This window comes from Oncorhynchus kisutch, linkage group LG1 (genome assembly GCF_002021735.2).
Source record: "Oncorhynchus kisutch isolate 150728-3 linkage group LG1, Okis_V2, whole genome shotgun sequence".
Taxonomy (NCBI): Eukaryota; Metazoa; Chordata; class Actinopteri; order Salmoniformes; family Salmonidae; genus Oncorhynchus; species Oncorhynchus kisutch.
In genome coordinates this window covers 41,372,124-41,398,205 of record NC_034174.2, presented here as the reverse complement: position 1 = coordinate 41,398,205, position 26,082 = coordinate 41,372,124, and the positions used below count along the sequence as shown (strand labels likewise).

The window sequence follows — 26,082 nt, the reverse complement described above, 5'->3', positions numbered from 1 at the left end:
AGTGAAGTCTGGTTACATTCTAGGATCTCTGAGGAATACATACAAACGTGATTTGACTGGTTGAAACAACGTTTAGGGGTAGATTTTCACAGATTCCTTTCTTTGCAAATTGAACGACTGGAAATACAAAATCGATTGTGCATGCTATGTGGACCTTTTAAGCATATGAACAATTATTTTATCTAACAAAACGACACTTCATGTTATCTCTGGGACCCTTTGGATGATAAATCAGTTCAAGATTTCAGAATGGAAGTACACATTTCACCTTCAGTGTTGAATTTATCAGACTTATCTCGATGAAAAAAGTGTTTTGTTGTTTGGAGCTCTCCTCAAACAATAGCATGCCATTTTTCTCAGTAATAGCTACTGTAAGTTGGACAGTGCAGTTATATTAACAAGAATTTAAGCTTTCAGCCGATATAAGACATTTATATGTACCGAAATTAGTTGTTTCTCTAAAATCGCGATCGTGATTTACAACTGTCCTGTTGACGGGATGCCTATCCCTAACTTAACCAATTGGAATGAATGCCTAACCTTGAGAATTTGGAGTTAATGCCTGAACTTAACTCTAACCTTAACAATTTGGAGTTAATGCCTAAACTTAACCTTAAACACTGAGAAACATGGATGAATGTCTAATTCTGCTGTGAGACTGTGAGAGCTGGTAGGACTGTGTCAGGGGACCGGGATGGGTTTGGATACGATTCCCATCCTCTGTAGTGATGAAAAAATCTAGGCTCTGTCTCGTAGGGAACCTATACGTAGGCCTAGGGAGAGACCTTAGAAGTCATTCAATTGCAAATCTGTAATCATTTGCTGAAGGATTTCTGTCCAAATAATTTCCAGACTGATTTGTTCATGGGGTTATGCTCTGAATGGCCAAGCAGAGAGCCAGCTGAGCTCACGAGCCACTGAGCCAAGTATTTGATTGCAATAGACACACACTCGCACAAATGCTAGACACACACAAATGCACACACACACACACACACACACACACACACACACACACACACACACACACACACACACACACACACACACACACACACACACACACACACACACACACACACACACACACACACAAAGCCATATGCTTACAGACAGATCTATACTAAGGCAGAGGCCACAAATCGTAATATTGATATATCATGTGACATTTGTGGTATTGATGTGTTAATTCATGTACACATATCATGTATATATTTTGAACTACACTATACACAAAGTATACAAAACATCATGAACACCTGCTCTGACATAGACTGACCAGCTGAATCCAGCTGAAAGCTATGATCCCTTACTGATGTCACTTGTTGAATCCACTTCCATCAGTGTAGATAAGGGTAGAAGACAGGTTAAAGAAGGATTTTTAAGCCTTGAGACATTTGAGACTTGGATTGTGTATGTGTGCCATTCAGAGGGTGAATGGGCAAGACAAAATAATAAAGTGCCTTTGAACGGGGTATGGTAGTAGCTGCCATACCCTGTTCAAAGAACTGCAACGCTGCTGGGTTTTTCACGCTCAACATCTTTATGCGTCTATTTTTATTTCTTTTTTGTACCTTTATTATCCAGATTAGTCTCATTGAGAAAAAATATAAAATCTATTTTTCAACAGGGGGGTGCAATTCAATATTAGGAAGGTGTTCCTAGTGTTTCATACACATCCCATTGCCTCGACAACTAAAAAACACATTTAAAAAAATATATGGTGGTCGACGGTAGTATGCAAACCCAATGTTCCATTTTATGCCTTTCCCGTACCCTAACCCTTAAGTTAACCTCTCTGAAACTATACATTACCTTAACTTCAACCCACCCCGTGTTCCTAAACCTAACCTTAACCTTAACCCTAACCTTAATTTATTTACACCACTGTGTCTAAACAAAAAAAAAATATGCCAGTCAAATATCCACTTCCTTCTTTAAAACGCAGACAATATTAATAACTGATAAGAGTTCACATGAAGTGTAGCAGTGAAAAAAAGCAGTCACTTATATAGGTACAACAACAACAACATTAACACGTTGTCAAAAATGTCTGCCAACATCGGAAAGCGCTCACTTATTCACCCCTGGGGGCGGCTTTTAAGCGGCGAGGCCTAATTCTGCTGCTATTGCAGGAAGGTCATTTTCTTTCCAGGGCCATGATGGCCACAGACTAGCGCTTAAATCTCACAAAATGCAACCTATAAATTACAACAAAGGACAGAGGGGTCAGAGCCTTGCATGGAATGGAGCCAGGAGCCATCAATCTGCAGGGAGTGGGACATCTGTCTCTGGGAGTCCCTCGTTCTCTATCTGCCCCACTCTCACTCTCTCAATCTCTGTCTCTCTGCCTCTCTCTGTCTCTCTCTCTCACTCTCTCCCTCTCTGCCTCTCTCTCTCTCTCTGCCTCTCTCTCTGCCCCTCTCTCTCTGATTTACTCTCTCTCTCTCTGCCTCTCTCTCTGCCTCTGTCGCTCTGCCTCTCGCTCTGCCTTTCTCTCTGCCTCGCTCGCTGCCTCTCTCGCTCTGCCTCTCTCTCTCTGCCTTTGTCTCTCCGACTCTCTCTGTCTCTGCCTCTCTGCCTTACTCTCTCTGTCTCTCTGCCTCTCACTCGCGCTGCCTCTCTATCCCTGCCTCTCTGTCTTCCCCTCTATCTGCCTCCCTCGATCTCTGCCTCTGTCGCTCTGCCTCTCTCTCTCTGCCTTTGACTCTCTGCCTCTCTCTCTCTGCCTTACCCTACTTTATCTTATCGCTTTCTTCACGCACTCTCTTTATTTCAGTCTTTATGTTTTTCTCCCCCTGCCCCTTACAAATGCAGATCACAAGTTAGCATTTGGTTCATCGTAAGTTTGGTTGAGACTTAATCTTAGTAGTAACATCTCGTACACCCCCCCCCCAAAACTGCCCCCGAACACTCGAAAACTTCCCCATGACTTATTCATAGCCCTTTTTCCATTTTCTGAATCAGACTTTGTCTTGAATAATTAAGGAGATCTTTCCAAAAGCCTTAACCCCCCTCCCAACTCCCTTTTACAGGTATTACAAGTTCATCCAGAGAGCTAAATGCATATCTGACCTCCCATAATGACACGTTTTACCTCCTTAGACTTTTGGATCAACAGCATATAGGGAGTTGACCAGTAACCAAAAGGTCACTGGTTCGAATATGTGCGAAGGTGAAACATCTGTTCATGTGCCCTTGAGCAAGGCACTTAAACAGATTTGCTCCAGGGGCGCCGTACTACTATAGCTGACAGTGTAAAACAGCACATTTCACTACACCTTTCCGGTGTATGTGAGAATAAAACATGTAAAAAAACATAAAAAATTGTTATAGAATCAACAATGGAAAGTAACACTGGCTATAGTTCCAGAATCAACTGCATAGAGGTACACTGTAGCTAGCTCTAGGACCAACAACATAGTTACACTGTAGCTAGCTCTAGGACCAACAACATAGTTACACTGTAGCTAGCTCTAGGACCAACAACATAGTTACACTGTAGCTAGCTCTAGGACCAACAACATAGTTACACTGTAGCTAGCTCTAGGACCAACAACATAGGTACACTGTAGCTAGCTCTAGGACCAACAACATAGGTACACTGTAGCTAGCTCTAGGACCAACAACATAGTTACACTGTAGCTAGCTCTAGGACCAACAACATAGTTACACTGTAGCTAGCTCTAGGACCAACAACATAGTTACACTGTAGCTAGCTCTAGGACCAACAACATAGTTACACTGTAGCTAGCTCTAGGACCAACAACATAGTTACACTGTAACTAGCTCTAGGACCAACAACATAGTTACACTGTAGCTAGCTCTAGGACCAACAACATAGTTACACTGTAGCTAGCTCTAGGACCAACAGCATAGTTACACTGTAGCTAGTTCTAGGAACAACAACATAGTTACACTGTAGCTAGTTTTAGAATCAACTGCAGTGAGTTACACTGTAGCTAATAGTTCAACAGCAGATCAACAGCAGATCAACAGCAGTTCTAGGATCAACAGCAGATCAACAGCAGTTCAAGAATCAACAGCAGATCAACAGCAGTTCTAGGATCAACAGCAGATCAACAGCAGTTCTACAATCAACAGCAAATCAACAGCAGTTCTAGGATCAACAACAAATCAACAGCAGTTCTAGGATCAACAGCAGACCAACAGCAGTTCTACAATCAACAGCAAATCAACAGCAGTTCTAGGATCAACAACAAATCAACAGCAGATCTAGGATCAACAGCAGACCAACAGCAGTTCTACAATCAACAGCAAATCAACAGCAGTTCTAGGATCAACAACAAATCAACAGCAGATCTAGGATCAACAGCAGATCAACAGCAGTTCTGGGATCAACAGTAGCTACTCCTATGGGCCTTGTTTCAATATTGATCTTAACCAGATCTTTTTCGTATCCACTAAAAGCTTTTGATCTATTTTGATTTATACCTGTGCAACTGTTTCTTGTCACCCATGCTTATAAGATCCTTGGCTTGCTCACTATTCACGATATGGAACTAATGTATCCTCATTTAATGGCTGCTTTTATGAACTTTTATTTGATTGATTTTCTGTTGTCCTAATATTGCTTTTATTGGATATGGTGTGATGAATCCCACAGGTTCCCGCGAAAACATCTCACGAGGGTTATCCTGATTTATGAAGAAGAAAAAAGAAAAACAAATCTCCACCATTTCATGTTCCCAGGAATCTTTGAAGTGCTATGATATCTGTTATTCCAAACAATAAATATCTGTTATTCCAAACAATAAATATATAATATATGATTTTTTAAAAACTATGTAGAAATGTATATGAAATTACGAAAGCATAAGACGGTGAACAATTGTGATATTAGGCTTAATGCCGTCATGTCTTTGTCTGACTAGAGTACATGTTTCAAGCCCTCTTGGCTCTCTTCTGGATGCGAGTAACCTGATTTACTACTCCCATTCCTGCCATGTGATTCCATTCGGCCACCTAAACCTCAAGACAGCATGGAGGCAAATCTCACACACACACTCACATGTGCACACACACTCACATGTGCACACACACACACACACACACACACACACACACACACACACACACACACACACACACACACACACACACACACACACACACACACACACACACACACACGCACCCTCACACACACACGCACGCACGCACACACTACAGCATTAGAAATAAAGGCCTAATGGCTGAACACACACACAGTCGGCTAATAACCACTTTATTGTTATTAGCAACCAGCACTATAGTACAGGGCTATATAATCACTGGACCTATAGACAAAGGAACGTGTACCGTGCTCTATAATTATATAGCATGGATGTGTACCCTGTAATTACACCTACACAGTATAGATGTGCGGTATGGCAATGAATGGCAGAGAGATTGCCTGCATTATGAACAAACAATAGAGAGGATTGTAATTCACTATCATTATGGTACAAAGCATGCAGCACCACAATATGGAGATAATTCTCATTCAGGAGACCTTTTGAGTCCTGTGTTGAATTCGCTCCTGTTCTCAGCCTGACCTACATGTTCCATTGATCTCTAAGAAGTTGAACTTCTAAATGTCAGTAGATGTGTGCATCAGACCTACAATGGAATATAAACCGAGCCAGAATGTTGCAAGGCTGTATCCTCACTAACCCTCTAACTGGTCCTGTAGGATAAAGTTGGGGATGGGGGAGAATTGTGGTTGTTTTCGTTGGCTCAGTTGGTTGGAGAACGGTGCTTACCTCACCGGAGTTTATGGTTTGATTCCTGAATGGAAACCACACAAACAAATGCACGCACGCACACTGTTCACAGGGAGCAATAGCAGAATGTGAGGATTGGCATTTTCTGAGGGCAATATTGCTGTAAAATCGAATAAAGAGGGGTGACTACACAACAACCCCAAAAAGTGAAATGTATTAATATAAGCTGTATAAACAACAGAAAGTTTCCCATATTTTGAAAGTATTGCATTCTCTCACTCCGGAACAGAGGCTTTATCTGAAACCTCAGGGGAACAAGCAGATGGATCGAACAGAACCAAAGCGTCAGCCTCTTTAAACATTGAACATGGACCACAATAACACTTCCATGATGCAATTGCCTTGAAAACAGTAACTATTTAACCCTCTAAGGAGCCCTTGTCAAAACAGTGCTAGAGTACGCTTTCAGGCACTTAAAATCGCCATAGCAATAACATGGCAATAGCAAAAAAACATAAAAAAAACATCTTAATATGAGGAAGGAGGATGTTGTACTTCTGGCATTTTATTTATTAAGCCTCCTTTAGGGTAAACAACAGGTTAAGCTGATGAAAGTTTAAAGGCTGACCAAGTTAAGCATAGCTTTGTGCTTCACATTTAGGATTGTGTATACAGTTAACAAATCTTTCAGGGAAATATTATATATATTCATTTTTAAAATTAGTTTGACCCTGCATTTTTTAACCGTATTGTGCTGACGATTTCTTATTGAGCAAAAGGCCTTTAAGGCTGCGGGTATGGGTGTGTATAGAGGCGTGTCCAACCCACATGTGCCATCTTCAATTGGTAGTCAATTGGGTGATGTCACCCGAAGCGTCCCCCTTAGCATTTACCATCTTGAACTAAGCTGAAGGCCTGTGGTTTGAAGGGAGCCTAGCGTTGTTCGCTACAATAGTATCTTTGTCTTAAGGAAAAGATCCCCATGCTATGTCTCGGCAATGTAAGTACATTGTGAATTTCCTGTCGTCTCAACGTTGTGCCTATGTAAATCTGATGCATGTGTGCTATCTGGTTAAGAGTAGTTGTTTGTTTGCTAAAAAGAGTCATACAAAGTATAGTTGTTCCAAAAAAGGTATAGTCCAGTACTGTCAGAAGGGTTGGAGGTGCTGGTCTTTCTTGACTGGCTGCTTGGGTCAGGCTAGGCTATGCAGGGCGTACACGTATGCTTGCATTGCACCACTATAAAACCTCAGGGGCCTCATTTATCGATCATGTGTAGGCACAAATCTGTGCCTAAACCTTGCGTGGGATCATGTCCATGCAATGTGTGAGATTTATCAATATGAACGTTTACTTGAGAATGTGCGTAGATTGACGCACAGCCATGACCATGCGTACGCACAGTGCCAAGTGGTGGAATAAGGGAACTGCTTGTCAAGCATGGCCGAGTAAATGGTGAGAATATATGTTGAACATTTGTGAAATGATGAGAGTAATAATTCAATCATTTTTCAATTTCATTGTAATTCCATTGTGAATTCATGCAACATATCTTGACAGGCTTTATTATATAATTTGACCACTTTGGAGCATTTTTTTACAACAAAATCCATATAAAGTGCAGTAATTTGTTAAATTAGAGGCATATGTGAACATTAAACCATTGTTCAAATACTATAAAACTGAGATAATGGGAAATTGAATGAAAGATGGCTAATCCTGATCGGTTGGAAGATTTGGCACAAGCTGCATTTCGCAGAGAGTGTGTTTTTAGAGACAGGTGTGACTTTTTTGCAGAAAGTACAGATTGGCTCATCAGATAGATTTAGTGAAACTATCATATAGGATTTTTGCTAGGATTTAAGACCTACTTTAGAAAGGCAAACACATGCCATTCCGGTGCATTTCCAAGTGCTCTCCAGCCTCAGGTTTTCGGGCAACGGGCACTTTTCAGAGGGAGCTTACAGATCAAAATCTCATAGACCTCGATGAGCCGATGGTTTGGATGCAATCATCACCAAAACGAACGGTTGCATACAATTTCCATACACCATCGCACAACAGGTTGAAGTCAAGAGGGGTTTCTTTTCCATCATGGTTCTCAAATACGATCAGAGCAATAGATGACACCCACATCGCCGTAAAAGCACCATCCCAAAACGAGTTCAACTACGTGAACAGAGAAGGCTTCCACCCACTTCATTTATGTGCAGGTGATAGGTCATGTGGTGCAAAAGACGCTGCTGAATGTGGTGGCCAAGGTGGAATGCACGAATCGTTCACTCTGCAGAACAGCAATGTTGGCCTATGCAAACAAGAGACGGGAGCTGTTGAGGATGGATGGCTTATTGGGGAGTGTTGTCTACTCGTTTGAAGTATATTTGCCGTTGCTAAATAAACTTGATACGTCCTAATGGTCCTCTCTTTTGAAGCTTAGATTTTATTTTTACTGGTCAAGGCATAACTGAGCGAGATATATAAAACCGTTTTGTTATATTCAATCTCTGACACGAGCAACTCTATTTCAGTCTTTGAATTGTGTCATTTTTTTGTTTGTTTAGCTCTTGGTTACGCCACTGTATTTCATGGTACGGCATTGTATTTTACCCACAGGCTTTATTAAAGGGACGATTTTGAAATGCAAATACCCAAGGTTGTGCACAAGCCCTGAGGCTGAGAACAATTTATATTTATCAATGGTGATCTCCTAGCAGTGTGCGTATGATGATCGTAGGATTGTTTGATAAATCCCACTATGAATACAAACATTCTAAATTACGTTCCTAAGTAGTATTTTAGAATAGTTTCGACACAATATTGACAAATGCGGCCCCTGGAATATTGACGCACACTATTCTTATATACAACAGTTGCTTGAATGTCCTTTTGAGATTACTCAACAAAGCCTGTAAGCAAGTAGTACAAGAGGTATTTTATGTAGTTGTGTGTACGACCCAAGTGATTTCAGATAGAAATGTGTGTTATAGATCTGCCATTCTCATTCTCATTCTCATATCCCCGTTCCATGTGCAATCTTTCTATGCCTCCCCTCTGTACATTTAGCTCCCCTAAGATTGCTGAGGTCAGCAGCTCCTCTGACCTAAGGGATGAGTCCCTTCCCTCCAGGTCAGTGTAGCAATAATCCCCTGGGCCTTACTGTGTGGATAAATTAACAACATCCTAATACGAGCATATATGCGCGGAGTAGACGACATTTTGTCACATTAATGTCATATTGAAAATTCAGTTGTCAATCAAGCACCCTTAACATTAGAAGACTCAACATTTGCAGTGACAGATTAACACTAACAAAACGCAAGATGTTATTACTCGGTTACAACATGTTATGACTCGGTTACAACATGTTATGACTCGGTTACAACATGTTATGACCCAGTTACAACATGTTATGTCTCGGTTACAACATGTTATGACTCGGTTCCAACATGTTATGACTCGGTTACAACATGTTATTACTCGGTTACAACATGTTATGACTCGGTTACATCATGTTATGACTCGGTTACAACGTGTTATTACTCGGTTACAACATGTTATGACTCGGTTACAACATGTTATGACTCGGTTACAATGTGTTATGACTCGGTTACAACGTGTTATGACTCGGGTTACAACACGTTATGACTCGGTTACAACATGTTATGACTCGGTTACTACACGTTATGACTCGGGTACAACATGTTATGACTCGGTTACAACATGTTATGACTCGGTTACAACATGTTATGACTCGGTTACAACATGTTATGACTCGGTTACAACGTGTTATTACTCGGTTACAACATGTTATGACTCGGTTACAACATGTTGTGACTCGGTTACAACGTGTTATTACTCGGTTACAACATGTTATGACTCGGTTACAACATGTTATGACTCGGTTACAACATGTTATGACTCGGTTACAACGTGTTATTACTCGGTTACAACATGTTATGACTCGGTTACAACATGTTATGACTCGGTTACAACGTGTTATGACTCGGTTACAACATGTTATGACTCGGTTACAACATGTTATGACTCGGCTACTACACGTTATGACTCGGTTACAACATGTTATGACTCGGTTACAACACGTTATGACTCGGGTAAAACACGTTATGACTCGGTTACAACATGTTATGACTCGGTTACAACATGTTATGACTCGGTTACTACACATTATGACTCGGGTACAACATGTTATGACTCGGTTACAACATGTTATGACTCGGTTACAACATGTTATGACTCGGTTACAACATGTTATGACTCGGGTACAACATGTTATGACCCGGTTACAACATTTGTTACTGTGTTGTTACGGTGTTAAATCATGTTCTGACAACGGTTCCACCAAAAGTAATTTGACAGGAATGAGGATACATGTAAAAGCAAGAGACATCCCGTATGATGAGAATCTGTTCTTACTGCACCATCAGTCAAACAATTTCTCTTCTGCTTTCACATTTCCCCCCATGTTATTAGCTATGTGGTGTGTGTGTGTGTGACGTGTGTGCGCAAAGTGCCACTTCCTGTGTTTTACTGACACTTCCATATACCTGTACAGTGTCTGTCAATCTCCTAAACTAATATGAGACTGCGTCCTCTGCCAGAACGTCCACATTCCTTCATGATGATAAAGGTCACAGGCTTTAATGAGTCCAATGAGGAGGTCACAATAGCAAGAGGTCTCTTCCCCCCTGACAGCAATCATAACTCCCGACCTGCAGTTAGCATGCTAATCATCTAGTCTTTGATCCCCTCACCATTTTCCTTCTCCCTCCCCCATTCCTCTCCTCCCTACATGACCATAGCTCACTGTAAGTAACTAGCTCTCTGGGCTAATGATCCCGGACAATCATAATGGACAACAGCATCCGAGGCACCTTGACAACTGTCCCCACTGACAGATTAGGCAAATTAGGCACGTCTCACGTTCTCCTCCCTATTTTTCGTCTTGAGGCTCGGCTGTTTTTAGACACCAAGAGGTGTGCGTGGGGCGGTTGAGCTGGTGGGAGGATTTTGGCGACACGCGGCCTCGTCGGTGACACATGTTGCCCCTTTTCCCCAACAAAACACTCAACATCGATCGCTGCACGTCGTCATAGAAACAGGGCACGATGTGGTGCCTGAGTGTGCATTCCGAACGGAGCTGAGTGGAGAATTCTGGGCAGGGAATGAGAGAGGGAAGGAGGGGTACACACACACCCCAAACCAACGACGTGAGGAGAAAAAACAGCCCACAGAGAGGATGATGCAACAAGAGTGAAATCCTGCGGCCAAAACGCTTGGTGCATTAACGCAGCCCGGTAGAAAAACACCCCCCCCCCCGCCTCTGTCTTGCTCTCTCTCTCTCTGTCTCTCTCTCTATTTCTATCTCTCTGTCTGTCTCTCTCTCTGTCTGTCTCTCTGTCTGTCTCTCTTTCCTTTTCCTTGTTGAAGGGCTACATTGGTTTCAGCGCCTCGCTGCCTGTCAGGAGGAACTTCCAATGCGGCAACCTGTAACACCTTCCCCGAGTGCCACAGGGTATTACATTTACGATACTGCAGTGCCTTCAGACATTATGTCCATTGACGATGTTCCCAGTTTCAGCTAGTTTTCAAAGCAGTCAGATTTGATGAATTCTTAATGAAAGAAGAGATTTTTTAATATTTCATGAGGATTTCCATTGCTTCTCTAAGAAGAAGGGTCCCTATGTGGACCAACAGGTCTAGAACTACGCTACCAGGGGCTGTTTCCCAGACCCAGATCAAACTGCCAATCAACACTGTACAGTGTACCACTCGCTCCATCCACAATTAAGTTACAGCAGGTTAACTGTCCTCTCTTAACCCCCTAAAGTCAACACTGCGCCTAAATTGAATTAGCATAATAAAACAATCCCCTTAATCTGTCTGTTTAAGCTAGATATATCTGTTGTTTTTGCTTGGGCTGTTTCCCTATCCACCGCATCTGCCCGATGTTGTCCTTCCATGTCTGTGGTGGAAGGTGGCAGAGCTACAGTGGTGTTTGTCAGATCAGGCGATCAGGAGACATCCCGAAAATCCCCGTCCTAATAGTTTGATCTGGAAACTAACATGGAAAGCGGAGACTCTCACGAATACGATGGAAGTGAATGAATGGAAGTGAATAAGGCATTTCTTTTGCCTTCTTATATCTCTCATACACTTCAAAACATACTTCATTTCGATTTGGTTTTTGGCTGTTTGTTTTAGTAAAGTTTACATATTGATGTTTGTGACATGTCTACTTTTATAGGCGACATTTGGGGATCATAGGGGATCTTGAAAGGCATATTTTTTTTTAGATAGGATTAATCACCCGTGATAATTGATCTACACCACCTGCCAGCCAGCCTGCCCAGTATCTAGGACAAAATAAGGTGAGTGCAGAAGCCCAACGGGAGCATCTCTGTCCGCCTTTCAATTGAATTGGTCAAAAAAACACCCGAAGATATCAATATACCTATTCCTGGTGCTTCTCTCACTTTCAAAGGACTCCTAGGAAAACCCCAAAGCAGAGCTTCCGAAGGCAACTCTGACAAGAGAGGACATTTTCGTTGATCTTTAACAATACATGCAATTACTCTGTTACTACATATGTATTACACTGTTATTACACCAAAACATCTGATGATAAAGGACACATGCATTGTTGACACTTGACAGTCATACATGCGAGGAGCGTCTCATTGACCCAAGGTGAATTACGAGGGCGACTGTCTCTGGCAGTCACCTGGTTGGTAGTGTACTTCCATATCTCCACCCTCCCTCCCATGCTGCATTGCAAAAAAAGAGAGAAAGTGGCCCGTCTTTGTGCCGGCGTCCCTCTCAGCATGCACGGCGGCAGCTGGTGACTGTTATAAATGGCCTCTATTAGTACGGCCCAGTCGCAGAGGGGAGAGAAATAAAATCATTGGGAGAATATAGGCCTAGTGTTGTCACCTCTGTGCCCATTCCCTTCCTTCCTCAGCCTCCTCTATCCACCCCCCTCCCTTTCAAGGGGCCGGCAATTTAAACACTAGATTGCTAGTGATACATGGGGTCATTATTGGGATGGTTATGGCAATTTTATTTATTTATTTGTTTATTTGTCAGGGAGCATGTACAACATGCCATTGCACCAGATTTAGCTCATTTTCATCTGTAGTCGCTGGGCAGAAAACAAACAGCATGAATACATCAATACAATGCTACAATATAACAGACTATTAAAATCTCTCTCTATCTATCTATACTGAGCAAAAAATATAAACGCAACATGCATTCAATTGGGCCTAATCTGTGGATTTCACATGACTAGGAATACAAATATGCCTCGGTTGGTCACAGATATATATATATATATATATATATATATATATATATGACATGACTGGTTTGCCTTTAGCCACTTTTTCAGGTTGTGCCTTGAAACTAGCAAAGGTACTGCACTCTCTCACAGTGGTTGGCAGGGTGTTCATAATCCAGACGCTCTGACTGAAAAAGACGTCTGGTCAAATTTGGTGGACCTAAACTGAGTTGAGCAGACTCCTCTGGTTGAAGCTCTTGTTGTCCTGGTATTGTCCTTGCAATAGGTAACAAACTGCTTAAGAGGTGGTGGGGCAATGTCATGAGTGATCTTAAACAGCAGAGTGGTGTCGGCATAAGAAGCTCTTAAAGCTCAGTAGGTTGTATTTCTTAATGATATTGTAGTGGGGACAGCTGTTTTTTGTCCAAGACTTTCTCAGTTTCTTTATAGAGCTTTTAAAGTGGTTTCGTTGCTGTGATACTAGCTCGTGACCAGGTTGTGACACAGTATGAGAGAAGGGACAAAATCATTGAGTGCATGTACGACTTAGCAGCATCTGCTGACATTTACCAGGTTGCGTTCCACTGTTACATTTGCTTTCTTTAAATGTGAAAGACAGGTTAGAGTCACAATGGTATAGTAGATTAGTATCCAATGAATGTGAGACAATGGGCAATGTAGGAGGCTGACTATAACATTAGTAATATCATATTAATAGCATCTATAGGTGGTGTTAGTTGTTAACACGTTCAGAGCTTTATTGGACAATCACACAAAATCACACTAATCTTTGTTAAAGGTATTTTCATATGTCCAAACCAGCCAAAATCATTTCATTTGAGAGTTTTTTCAATAACAATGGTTTGTCCATCAGGTCAAATAAAGGGCAGTGTTGTGAAACAGGGGAGAAACCCTTCACAGCAGGAAAATAAAGAGGAATGGAGCATATGGAGGAAAGGAGAAGTAGTAAAGGTGTGGATACTCAACTTTTGACTACTTTATTTATAAGAATAAAGTCAATCATTTTAATCCCAAATTTTTTTCTGGGGGGGGGGGGGGGTAATTAACTTGTTAAAACCCCCCTAAGGTCGATGTCTGCGCCCCTGTGGAGATCTAATTTGCATAATTATAAAATCCCCATGAAAATGTGTCAGTTTAAGCTAGAGATATCAGTTTTTTTTTTTGCATTGGATGCATCCGCCTATGTAACTCTTCTGCATCTGCGGTGAAAGGTGACAGAGCTACAGTAGAGCTGTGTTAATCAGAGCATAAGACAACCTGAAAATCGGTCTTCACACAAAATCGCCTGTAGCATCTGAATGGTTTGGCCTACAAACTATTATGACCCCTCTATGGAAATATGAGACTCTCACGAACACGATGGTGTTCTCCGACAGCCGCAAGCATTTTGGGACTCGTCTGAAGTCGGTACAGCCAATCTGCCAACTTCTGTGTGTAGTGTCCGAACAGTTTGGGCTATACACTAATATACACGTACCTGTCAGCTGTTTTGCTCTAGGATGCCCACAGGCCTCACAAGACTCGTCTGAAGGTCGCCCGTTGACAGTCCCAAAAAAATGTATGGAGTATAAATATGGACTCTTTAGAGACAAAAATAAGGGGTTAAATACATGTAACAAAATGATAAAATGTGTCCCGATCTTCCTTAAATCTCTCAGATATGGGATGGACACTTCAGAACAAACTTCCTTTATATGGTTTTTTGTGGACTATTTGTTGTTCAATGTGTGTATGGGCTAATAGCAGTAAGGATACATCTTTTTCTTTTGTTACTTCAAGGGGTCTTAGAATTCAAATTAAACTAGCAAAATTATCCTTGGTATGGCCTTCTAAAAACAATTATATATAACTTACTAGATCCCCCCCCCTCCCTCTCGTGGCTTAGTAAGGGCTTAGATTGTTTAATGCCAAAAACAAGGAGTTAAATACATGTAAAAAATATATATACATTATATATATATATATATGTTTCCTTATCTTTGTTATCTCTCAGACATAGAACAAGCAAAAAACTTCCTTTTGATTTTTTGGGGGCACTATCAGTTGTTCCATGTAGTGAATCTGTTATTGGGCTAATAGCAGTTATTGGGCTAATAGTAGTAAGGACAAAAATATTTTCTCATCAAATATTTTTTTAAATATCAAACAATTCCATATAGCTTAGTAGTACAAACTCTAAACCCCAACAAAGCAATAATCAATAACAATGTATTATTAGAAAAAAAGCACACGAGAAATAAGAATATGAAATACTTTATTTGTATAAATAAGTAAGCATACTATACACAGGAAATATTTAAAAAGTACGTTCCAATACCATATTTACATGTGCAAGGATACTGGAGCGATGGAGGTAGATATGTATACGTGTAAGGGGAGATTAGGCAACAGTGGTGTAAAGTACTTAAGTAAAAAATACTTTAAAGTAGTACTTAAGTAGTTATTTTGGGTATCTGTACTTTACTTTACCATTTATATTTTTGACAACTTTTACTTCACTACATTCCTGGAGAAAATAATTTACTCCTTACATTTTCCCTGACACCCAAAAGTACTCGTTACATTTTGAATCCTTAGCAGGACAGGACAATAGTACAATTCACCTACTTATCAAGAGAACATCCCTGGTCATCCCTACTGCCTCTGATCTGGAAGACTCACTAAACACAAATGCTTTGTTTGTAAAGGATGTCTCAGTGTTGGAGTGTGCCCCTGGCTATCCATAAGTCAATCAAAAAACAGGAAAAGGGTGCTGTCTGGTTTGCTTAATATAAGAATTCTTACTGGGTGACTTTCACTTTTAGTTGAGTCCTTTTCTTTTAAGGTATCTTTACTTTTACTCAAGTATGACAATTGGGTACTTTTTCCACCGCTGCTAGGCAACAGGATATAAGATAAACAAAATAGCAGCAGCTTGCATGTGAGTGTGGGTGTGTAGGGTCCGTTATTATGTGTGAGTGAGCAAATGAGTGAGTGTTTGTCTGTGTTGGAGTGACAGTGTGTGTGAATGTGTAGGGCCCTGTGAGTGTGCATAGAGACCATGTAAAATACTGTGCATAGAGACAATGTAAAATACTGTGCATAGAGACAATGTAAAATACTGTGCATAGAGACAATGTAAAATACTGTGCATAGAGACAATGTAAAATACTGTGCATAGAGACAATGTAAAATACTGTGCATAGAGACAATGTAAAATACTGAAATAAAAGGTCAATAAAGATACAAGGGAAACTCTGTCCATGTAGGTATTTTCTTAGCTATTTATCAGTTGTATTGCTTGGGGATAGAAGCTGTTCAAGAGCCTGTTGGTGTCAGACTTGATGCACAGGTACCTCTTGCCATGCGGCAGCATAGAAAATAGTCTATGGTTTGGGTGGTTGGGGTATTTGACGATTTTCCAGGCCTTCTTTTGACACCGCCTGATATAGAGGTCCTGGATAGCAGGGAGCTCGGCCCCAGTGATGTACTGGGCTGTCTGCACAACTCTCTGTAGTGCCGTGCGATTGAGAGCGGTGCTATTGCCATACGAAGCAGTGATGCTTCAATGGTGCAGCTGTAGGATCATTTCAGGATTTGAGGGCCCATACTTTTTCAACCTCCTGAAGGTGAAGAGGCACTGTCGCACCTTCTTCACGACTGTTCGTGTGTGTCTGGACCATTTTAAGTCTTTAGTGAACTTGAAGCTGTATACCTGCTCCACTGCCGCCCCATCGATGTGGATGGGGGCGTGCTCACCTCCCCGTTTCCTGTAGTCCACGATCAGCTCCTTGGTCTTGCTGACGTCGAGGGAGAGGTTGCTGCTCCAGCACCACACTGCCAAGTCACCGAACTCCTCCCTGTAGGCTGACTCATCGTCGCCGGTGATCAGGCCTACCATCGTCGTGTCGTCAGCAAACTTGATAGACACTCACTTAGTGAAGACTACAGGTCTGAATTCCAGCAAATTCAACAACCATGTTTCTGTCAGTATAGAATACACTAATGGGTGGTAACTACAATTCAATCAAAGGGCAAGGCACACTGGGAAATACACAAGTTGAATTATATTCAATCAACGTCAAATTAAAAGTTGAGCGAACATAGAATTCAACTTAAGAATGTATGTTGGTTCAGTTAATATGCTCAAAAAATGGGCACACTATAAATCGTATTGAAGCTGGATGTCTTGATATTTTAAGTTTAATCAACTTCAAATGCTATTTTGTTGAGCAAACTAGAAATTGTATTTGCAGCTGGTTGCCTTGATTTGTTTTAGTTGAGTCAACACATTTCTTTCTTACAGTGTGGCAAAAGGCTGCACATATTCTCAGACCCTAGTGTTGTTCACTTGTCTTGCAGTTTTAATACCAATAAAAAGCCAAGAACATTCTTCAACCCTAAAGTTGTTTATAGATCAACATTGTCCTTGTTTGATATACATCTATTGGACTACATTTTGTACCACAATTGGAAAACGTTGCCATTCACACGTTTTGCCAGCTTGTAGATGTATCCAAAATAGGATGAAAACAATGACATGTTGTTAACCATGCTATGACACCGACTGTCTAGAGGGTAGTCAAAATGCAAACCGCTACCTCTGTCAAGACAATGGTTACTTGACATGAGGTCATGACTGGACATGACACGTCTTATAATACCTTCATATCTATGACACTGTCAAATATTATAAGCAGTCTAATAACATATTATAAAGGCTTATAACAAGTAACAAACATTATACCTGTTAGCTGTAAGTAAAAGGTTACCAAAATATGATTTACTCAAGTTAACACATTCAGACATAACCTGACAGCAACTTCAAAGTAACAAACCCCCAACATTCGACAAACATCCTGTTTGCGGGGAGGTGTAGGGATATTGGTCTGGCTGGGAGAAGGAGTGTGTATATATAACTTCTTGGCCAAACAGCTAGCCAGTGAGAGGGCTAGCACCTCCAGCTAGTTAAAATATGAGAGCGGTGCTGCGGAGGGGGGCTCACTAATGAAAGGGGGGGGGCTGCCTGTGAGGCCAGGCCATATATCGCTGTGAGGAGACAGTTCCTAGAATCACCCGGCGTGGCCGCCCATAGTTCACGGGCCACGCATGATTAACCGTTAGACAGGGAATCGCTACTACAGCTGGGCTATTAATAAAATATATACCCTCCTCCCTTCCTCTCTCTCCTCCTTCTTCTCTTCACCCTTCACACTCTTCTCTTTGGTTCCCCCTTCCCCGGCAATCTCCTCTCTCTCCTCCTTCTTCTCTTCACCCTTCACACTCTTCTCTTTGGTTCCCCCTTCCCCGGCAATCTCCTCTCTCTCCTCCTTCTTCTCTTCACCCTTCACACTCTTCTCTTTGGTTCCCCCTTCCCCGGCAATCTCCTCCTCCCTCCTTCTTCTCTTCACCCTTCACACTCTTCTCTTTGGTTCCCCCTTCCCCGGCAATCTCTTCTCTTTGGTTCCCCCTTCCCCGGCAATCTCCTCCTCCCTCCTTCTTCTCTTCACCCTTCACACTCTTCTCTTTGGTTCCCCCTTCCCCGGCAATCTCCTCCTCCCTCCTTCCTGCTTGATTTGTATTTCATCATCATGCAAAATGTCACGTTGTTAACAGAGGATCGGGGGTGGTCGGGGATTGGGGGATACTACCAGGATTGGAAAGCTGAAACACTAGCTCTGTTTGTACTTTAACATCCCCATGTGAAGTGAGCCTGTGGAGTCTGAAAATGCCCTCCAGGTGTTGCAGATCAATTGAACACTTCAATTGAAGAACTATACATGTGCTTTTTTCATTTTCAGATGATTACTGATTACTGATTTTGTTCACTGTAATGCCCAGTAATGTCCAGAATTGTCAACCCACATGGGATGTATTGTTCATGTTATCTATTGATAGTTTTTTTGTAATATCAATACTCTGGATCAACAACTTGATCATTACCATAATACCAAAGGGTTGACAAGCTCTCAAAGGGTATAGCATATCAATAGGTAGGATACAATCTCACACTTGCACACGCGAGCGAGCGCGCGCACGCGTGACTAACACACGCACAGTCCTTCAGTCCTCTCTCTATGTATAAGCTGGTTGTTCAAACACCTGTCTCCAGAAACACAAAACATCTCCATGCATGATTTCAGGCACTAGACTAGAGCATAACATCAATGACTTTTGGTAGGTAGGCGGGTGGACCACATATAATTGATTTAGGTAGGGAATACTGTAGAATGCATTATGTAAAATCTCAAATATTGGTCACATTTGCTCAGAAAATCATACAGAAGCCCGCGCGCGCACACACACATAAAATTCCCCTCCCTCCCTCTTTCCTATTGCAGGAAACTTGCCATCACGCGCAACAGAGTGCAAGGTGCCGTGGGCAATAAGCCACGGGCTCCACGGGTATATTCGAGAAATGTTTTAACACCGAAGCAGGGTGATTCTGCACTTGTGTATGAATGCACAATGACTATATGTGTGTCTCGTTACTCTTAACAAGTAGCATACACTTCGAAAGATTCAAGAGAACGGCACTTTCTCTTAATATTGTTACATAATATTTGCTGTCGTGATTCGTGCCAGCGCTGTATGCCTGGATAACTCAGAACATTAATACATATAGATATGTTAGTTGAAATGTCTCAATATTCATGACGGAATCCAGACTATAGCAATGGACTATTCCTTTTCCGATAACATGAAACCTGTCGAGAGTATACTACAATAGTAAATTACACAAAAAGATTACTATAAAAATACCAACTATTACTATGCAACAACCACACGTGTCCAATACGTGTCAGTCCTGTCTCCCGAACCAGGGGGAACAAGACTGGAAGCCATGGACAGACATTCGTGACAGGCAACCGCGACGGGAGCCGAGGAGAAAAGAGAATGAAGATGGGAATCCCGCTCTCTCTTTGACCGAGTAGTAGGCTCAACCCACCTTTGTGCATGCCCGTAAAGCGGTCCTTGAGCACGGTGAGCTCGTAGATCTTGCCGAACTCCTCAAAGAGCGGTCGGAGGTCCTTCTCGTCCAGGTTGCGTGGTATCTGCCCGATGAACAGTTTGATAGCGTCGTGGTCCTTCATAGGGATGGTGCCCCCGCAGCCCGCTGGACTGTGGCTTAATCCGTTCACCAGCCCGTTTGTGCCATCCACCTGTCCGTTCGTTAAAGTTGCCATCTTCGGACCGGCAATGAGTTGTGGTAACAGCGGCGGCAGCAGCAGCGCAATCTTGGTGGCCTTGTGTAGAAGCTTCCGAAGTATTGGTAAAAAATGTTATTCAAAAAAGCCTTGCTGGTCCTACTTCTAGTCCTACCAAGGAAAATATGTACATGGATAAGTATACATATGTATCATTGGGCTAAAACGAATATCAAAGACTTGGAGCTGTCTGCTGGTCCCGGCGGAGGCGTGATTCCTTGTATTTATGTCCTAGTTAATAATTCATTCATTCATTTAGTAAAATAGATGAGAGGAATAGAGAGAGAGAGAGAGACCAAGAGCTTTCGCTTTCTATTTACACCTTTTGTTCCCCTAGTCCCTGCTTCTGGGTTCCCTTTTATTTTTTGCATTGAGAAGTCGGTATGGGTGTTCTCGGTTTAAACGAACGGGGCCAGCTCAAGAGCTGCAAGGACTGCGGGGAGGTATGGAACAAGGGGAACCACTATAACTCGATGTTTTTGTTACACAGCCTTTTCTCTACCCCTTCCCGTTGGTACGTTCCACCAAGAGAAAGGGGGTTTATAAATAAAGAAAAGAGTGAATTTGTACGGTTCTTTGTGCAATAGTCAACCAAGTGTAAATCACGCCACGTTTGCAGGGAAATAATAGGCATAATAATAATAACAATAATAATAATAATATATATATATATACATCTAGTAGAAAGCATGAGCTGACGCACACCCCAATTCTTTTGAAGAGGTGTTGACTAACGAGAGTCGTACACTCTCTCTCACTCTCTCGCTCTCTCTCTCTTTCTCTCTCATATATATACAGTATCTACCACATGTTCCTTTCAAAATATACCCCAATAGGCAACCAACATTGATTGATTGAAAACCATTTTGATTTGGAATGAAAGGCCATTAAAGTGGTGTAGAACCATTCGAAGAATATTCACCTAAATACCGATAACAGGCGCTTGAACGCTTGAATAGCGGGTAGGTGGACAGTGCCTGGTGCTGAAATCTTCGAGCCGAGTTAAAGGCAACATCGGTGGCTAAAATATGTTTCAGGGAATGTTAGGATGTGTCAGTCGAAGAAATGTCGCACAGTATATCCTATAGCTCGAAGAGGAATCTATTCTGTTCAGATTCTGATGTAGATCTATTTGAACAGAAGGAAGTCTGGGAGCACCGCCGAGCAGGATAGACGGGCACATCGGAAGGGGCAGCAAAGAGAGAGGGAAGGCTACAACATTCGAAACAGCTCCAGGATCCACTTACATGTGCCAATCTGATGCCATCGACTAAGTTCAATGCTGGGATATATCCTGACAAACAAACACACACACACACACACACGTACAGTGCATTCGAAAAGTATTCAGACCCCTTGACCTTTTCTACATTTTGTTACATTAAAGCCGTATTCTAAAATGGATTAAATAGTCCCCCCATCAATCTACTCACAATATTCCACAATGAAAAAGCAATAACAGGTTTTTTAAAAGAATTATTTGCAAATTTATACATGTATACAAAATACGTATTTACGTAATGTTTCAGACCCTTTAATCAGTACTTTGTTGAAGCCCCTTTGACAGCGATTAGAGCCTCGATTCTTCTTGGGTGTGACGCTGTAAGGTTGGCACAACTGTATTTGGGAGGTTTCTCCCATTCTTCTCTGCAGATAATCTCAAGCTTGTCGGGTAGGATGGGGAGCATCGCCACACAGCTATTTACTGGTCTTTCCAGAGATGTTCGATCAAGTTAAAATCCGGGCTCTGGCTGGACCACTCAAGGACATTCAGAGACTTGTCCCAAAGCCACTCCTGCATTGTCTTGGCTGTGTGCTTAGGATCGTGGTCCTATTGAAAGGCGAACCTTCACCCCCGTCTAAGGTCCTGAGTGCTCTGGAGCAGGTTTTCATCAAGGGGCTCTCTGTACTTTGCTCCGTTCATCTTTCCCTCGATCCTGACTAGTCTCCCAGTCCCTGCCACTGAAAAACATCCCACAGCATGATGCTGCCACCACCATGCTTCATCACAGGAATGGTGCCAGATTTCCTCCAGATGTGACACTTGGCATTCAGGCCAAATAGTTCAATCTTGGTTTCATCAGACCAGAGAATCTATTTTCTCATGGTCTGAGAGTCCTTTAGGTGCCTTTTGGGAAACTCCAAGCGGACGGTCATGTGCCTTTTTACTGAGAAGTGGCTTCCGTCTGGCCACTCTACCATAAAGGCCTGATTGGTGGAGTGCTGCAGAGATGCTTAACCTTCTGGAAGGTTCTCGAATCTCCACAGAGGAACCCTGGAGCTCTGTCGGAGATATCATTGGGTTCTTGGTCCCCTTTCTGACCAAATCCCTTCTCCCCCGATTTCTCAGTTTGGCTGGTCTGCCAGCTCTAGGAAGACACTTGGTGGTTCCAAACTTCTTTCAGATAAGAATGATGGAGGACACTGTGTTCTTGGGGACCTTGAATGCTGCAGACATTTTTTGGTACCCATCCCCAGATCTGTGCCTCGACATATCCTGTCTTGGAGCTCTATGGACAATTCCTTTGACGTCATGACTTTGTTTTGCTCAGACATGTACTGTCAAGTGTGGGACCTTATATAGACAGGTATGTGCCTTTCCAAATCATGTCCAATCAATTGAATTTACCACAGGTGGCCTCCAAACAAGTTGTAGAAACATCTCAAGGATGAAAAATGGAAACAGGATGCACCTGAGCTACATTTTGAGTCTCATAGCAAAGGGTCTGAATACTTACAGTACCAGTCAAAAGTTTGGACACACCTACTCATTCAAGGTTTTTCTTAATTGTATTATTTTCTACATTGCAGAATAACAGTGAAGACATCAAAACTATGATATCCCACATATGCTGAGCACTTGTTGACTGCTTTTCCTTCACTCTGCGGTCCAACTCATCCCAAACCATCTCAATTAGTTTGAGGTCGGGTGATTGTGGAGGTCAGGTAGTGCAGCACTCCATCTCTGATGCAGCACTCCATCACTCTCCTTCTTGGTCAAATAGCTCTTACACAGCCTGAAGGTGTGTTGGGTCATTGTCCTGTTGAAAAACAAATGATAGTCCCACTAAGCCAAACCAGATGGGATGGCGTATCACTGCAGAATGCTGTGGTAGCCATGCTGGTTAAGTGTGCCTTGAATTCTAAATAAATCACAGACAGTGTCACCAGCAAAGACCGCCCACACCTCCCCCTCCATGCTTCAAGGTGGGAACCACACATGCAGTGATCCTCTGTTCACCTACTCTGCGTCTCACAAAGACATGGCGGTTGGAACCAAAAATCTCAAGTTTGGACTCAACAGACCAAAGGACAGATTTCCACAGGTCTAATGTCCATTGCTCATGTTTCTTGGTCCAAGCAAGTCTTTTCTTCTTATTGGTGTCCTTTAGTAGTGGTTCTTTGTAGCAATTTGACCATGAAGGCCTGATTCACACAGTCTCCTCTGAACAGTTGATGTTGAGATGGGCTGCAATTTGAGGTACAGTTAACTCCAATTTTATCCTCGGCAGCAGAGGTGACTCTGGCTCTTCCTTTCCTGTGGCGATCCTCATGAGAGCCAGTTTCATAATAGCGCTTGATGGTTTTTACGACTGCACTTGAAGAAACGTTCAAAGTTCTTGAATCGTTCCGGATTGACTGACCTTGATGTCTTAAGGTAATGATGGACTGTCAAGTCTCTTTGCTTATTTGAGCTGTTTTTGCCATAATATGGACTTGGTCTTTTACTAAACAACACAAATGATTGGCTCAAATGCAATAAGAACTAAATAAATTCCACAAATGAACTTTTTAACAAGGTACATCTGTTAATTGAATTGCATTCCAGGTGATTACCTGCTAGCTGGTTGAGAGAATTCCAAGAGTGTGCGAAGCTATCATCAAGGCAAAGGGTGGCTACTTTGAAGAATCTCAAATATAAAATATATTTTGATTTGCTTAACACTTTTTTGGTTACTACACGATTCTATATGTGTTATTCCATAGATTTGATGGCTTCACTATTATTCTACAAAGTAGAAAACAGTAAAAATAAAGAAAAACCCTGGAATGAGTAGGTGTGGCCAAACTTTTGATTGGTACTGTATGTAAATAAGGTATTTCTGTTTTTTAATATTTTTTGATTCATCTGCAAACATTTCTAAAAACCAGTTTTTGCTTTGATATTATGGGGTATTCTGTGTAGATTGATGAGGAACCTTTTTAACGTAACACAACGTGGAGAAAGGGAAGGGGTCTGAATCATTTCCGAATGGACCCCCCTAAAATGAACCCCCCTAAATGTAATGATAACCGTGTCCATTGTATACTATTAGTAATCAAGCAATTGACTGAGGAATTGACAGATTTGAAGTAGGCTATATGATGTGCACCTACATTTCGTGTTCAGATCTCGAGTAGAGTTCATCAGTTAATTGATGGTGATGATGACGGCTGTGGCTGGACTTATAGTCTGACCTCGCTTTTTTAAATCTGCAGGCAAAGACATGTTAGCATGTTGTTAATTAAACTCTGAAGTAATTAGGCCTAATTCAAGATCAACCACCCACTTCATTTTTTCCCCATATACCCTGAAAAACTTCCAAATGAGAACTGAACTAAGCAAAGCCCAAGTGCATTTCACGCTGACAGTGCAACTGTTGCACGTGAGCAGCCAGCCCACGCACAAACACATCATGGCACACACACTGCTGCATTTTCATGTGACACACAGTTGTCAAACTGCAAACACCTGCTTATGAAGACTGTGGGAGGTTCCTCCCACACATCTCTATTGTGCGTTTGATCAGTGAGGTGAGAAGAGAAAACTAATGTTGTTAAATGGCAACACAGGACCACATATAGGCAGAAACAGCAACACTAACAAACAGAACACCATCAGGTGGCTTTGGTCAAAAGTAGTGCCATTAGGGACGCACTCTGTATATATGTGAATAGACTACTCTAACCCTGTTCTAATACTTTTTAAGCATCCTTCCTCTCCTTCATGTATTCACTGATCTACATGTGGCTTTTAAAATAAACGGGGGTTTCAGCCTGATGCTTTCACCGTTTAAGCCCGGTCAGAGGAACTTAGGAAGAGCTTTTGAGAATTGCTCATGCAGATGTGCAGCTGTCTGTGAGAGAGTCACACCATTCTTTAGATTCCAAGTTCCAGTCCCCATCTTAGTTACAAAAGATTGTGCTCTCCTACTCACTGTAAACTAGCGTTATGTAGCTGCTGTCCATAGTGCTGAAGGCAGACTCAACTAGGCCTATACCCCAGTGCGGTGTCGCTGTCGATCGCACCGAAACAGGTGGCAAAGCCCATTGTGTCCGTTGTAGGAGTCGGCTGGATGTCCTTGGTACAAAAATAGTTAAGTCTTTCAGGACTAAATACGGTCATGTGCTACACAGTAGACAACGTTAGTACAATAAAAGGTGAGTGTTCCCACCTCTCTTTGTGGTTCAATGTCCTCAAATTAAAAAGCCGACATAGTTCAGTGACTTGGCCTAATAGGTCTATGTGTATACATGCAGTAGGTCTACGTCTGTGACATCCAATGGGTTTGTGTCGCCCGATTTGTTTTCATTATGTGGCTATCATGCATGGACCCTCCACCTAAACGTTAGCCAACCATTAAATAACAAAGGCGACACAGGCAGTTCCTCTCGTACATCCCGCGCTTTCGCCCCTGCTCTAATGGCCCATTAATATAATCTCACACTCACGGCAGGCATGGCCGGGGCCCGGCGGAGGCAGGGAGGGAGGGAGCGAGTTGGCTTTCTTTGGCGTGACACCACGGTCTGTTCTCCAAGCGTCCCCCGGGACGACACTCCATTCACGGCGGCAGCGGCCCTCCCTGCCTCG

The 26,082-nt window shown here is 42.2% G+C and overlaps 1 protein-coding gene across 22 annotated transcripts in view; it reads right to left on the bottom strand.

Annotated features, from left to right (window-relative positions):
• The window catches only part of LOC109893838 (CUGBP Elav-like family member 4), a 108,841-nt gene extending 88,238 nt beyond the window's left edge, over positions 1-20,603 (bottom strand). For 21 of the 22 annotated variants that reach the window (XM_031824566.1, XM_031824605.1, XM_031824577.1 and 18 more), the window contains exon 1: positions 19,973-20,603. In XM_031824566.1, coding sequence (XP_031680426.1) covers positions 19,973-20,210 — 238 coding nt within the window. In that variant the 5' untranslated portion in view covers positions 20,211-20,603. The remainder of the gene's footprint in view (positions 1-19,972) is intronic. The other variant, XM_031824610.1, reaches the window with a different exon arrangement.
• Between the last annotated feature and the right edge of the window lie 5,479 nt (positions 20,604-26,082).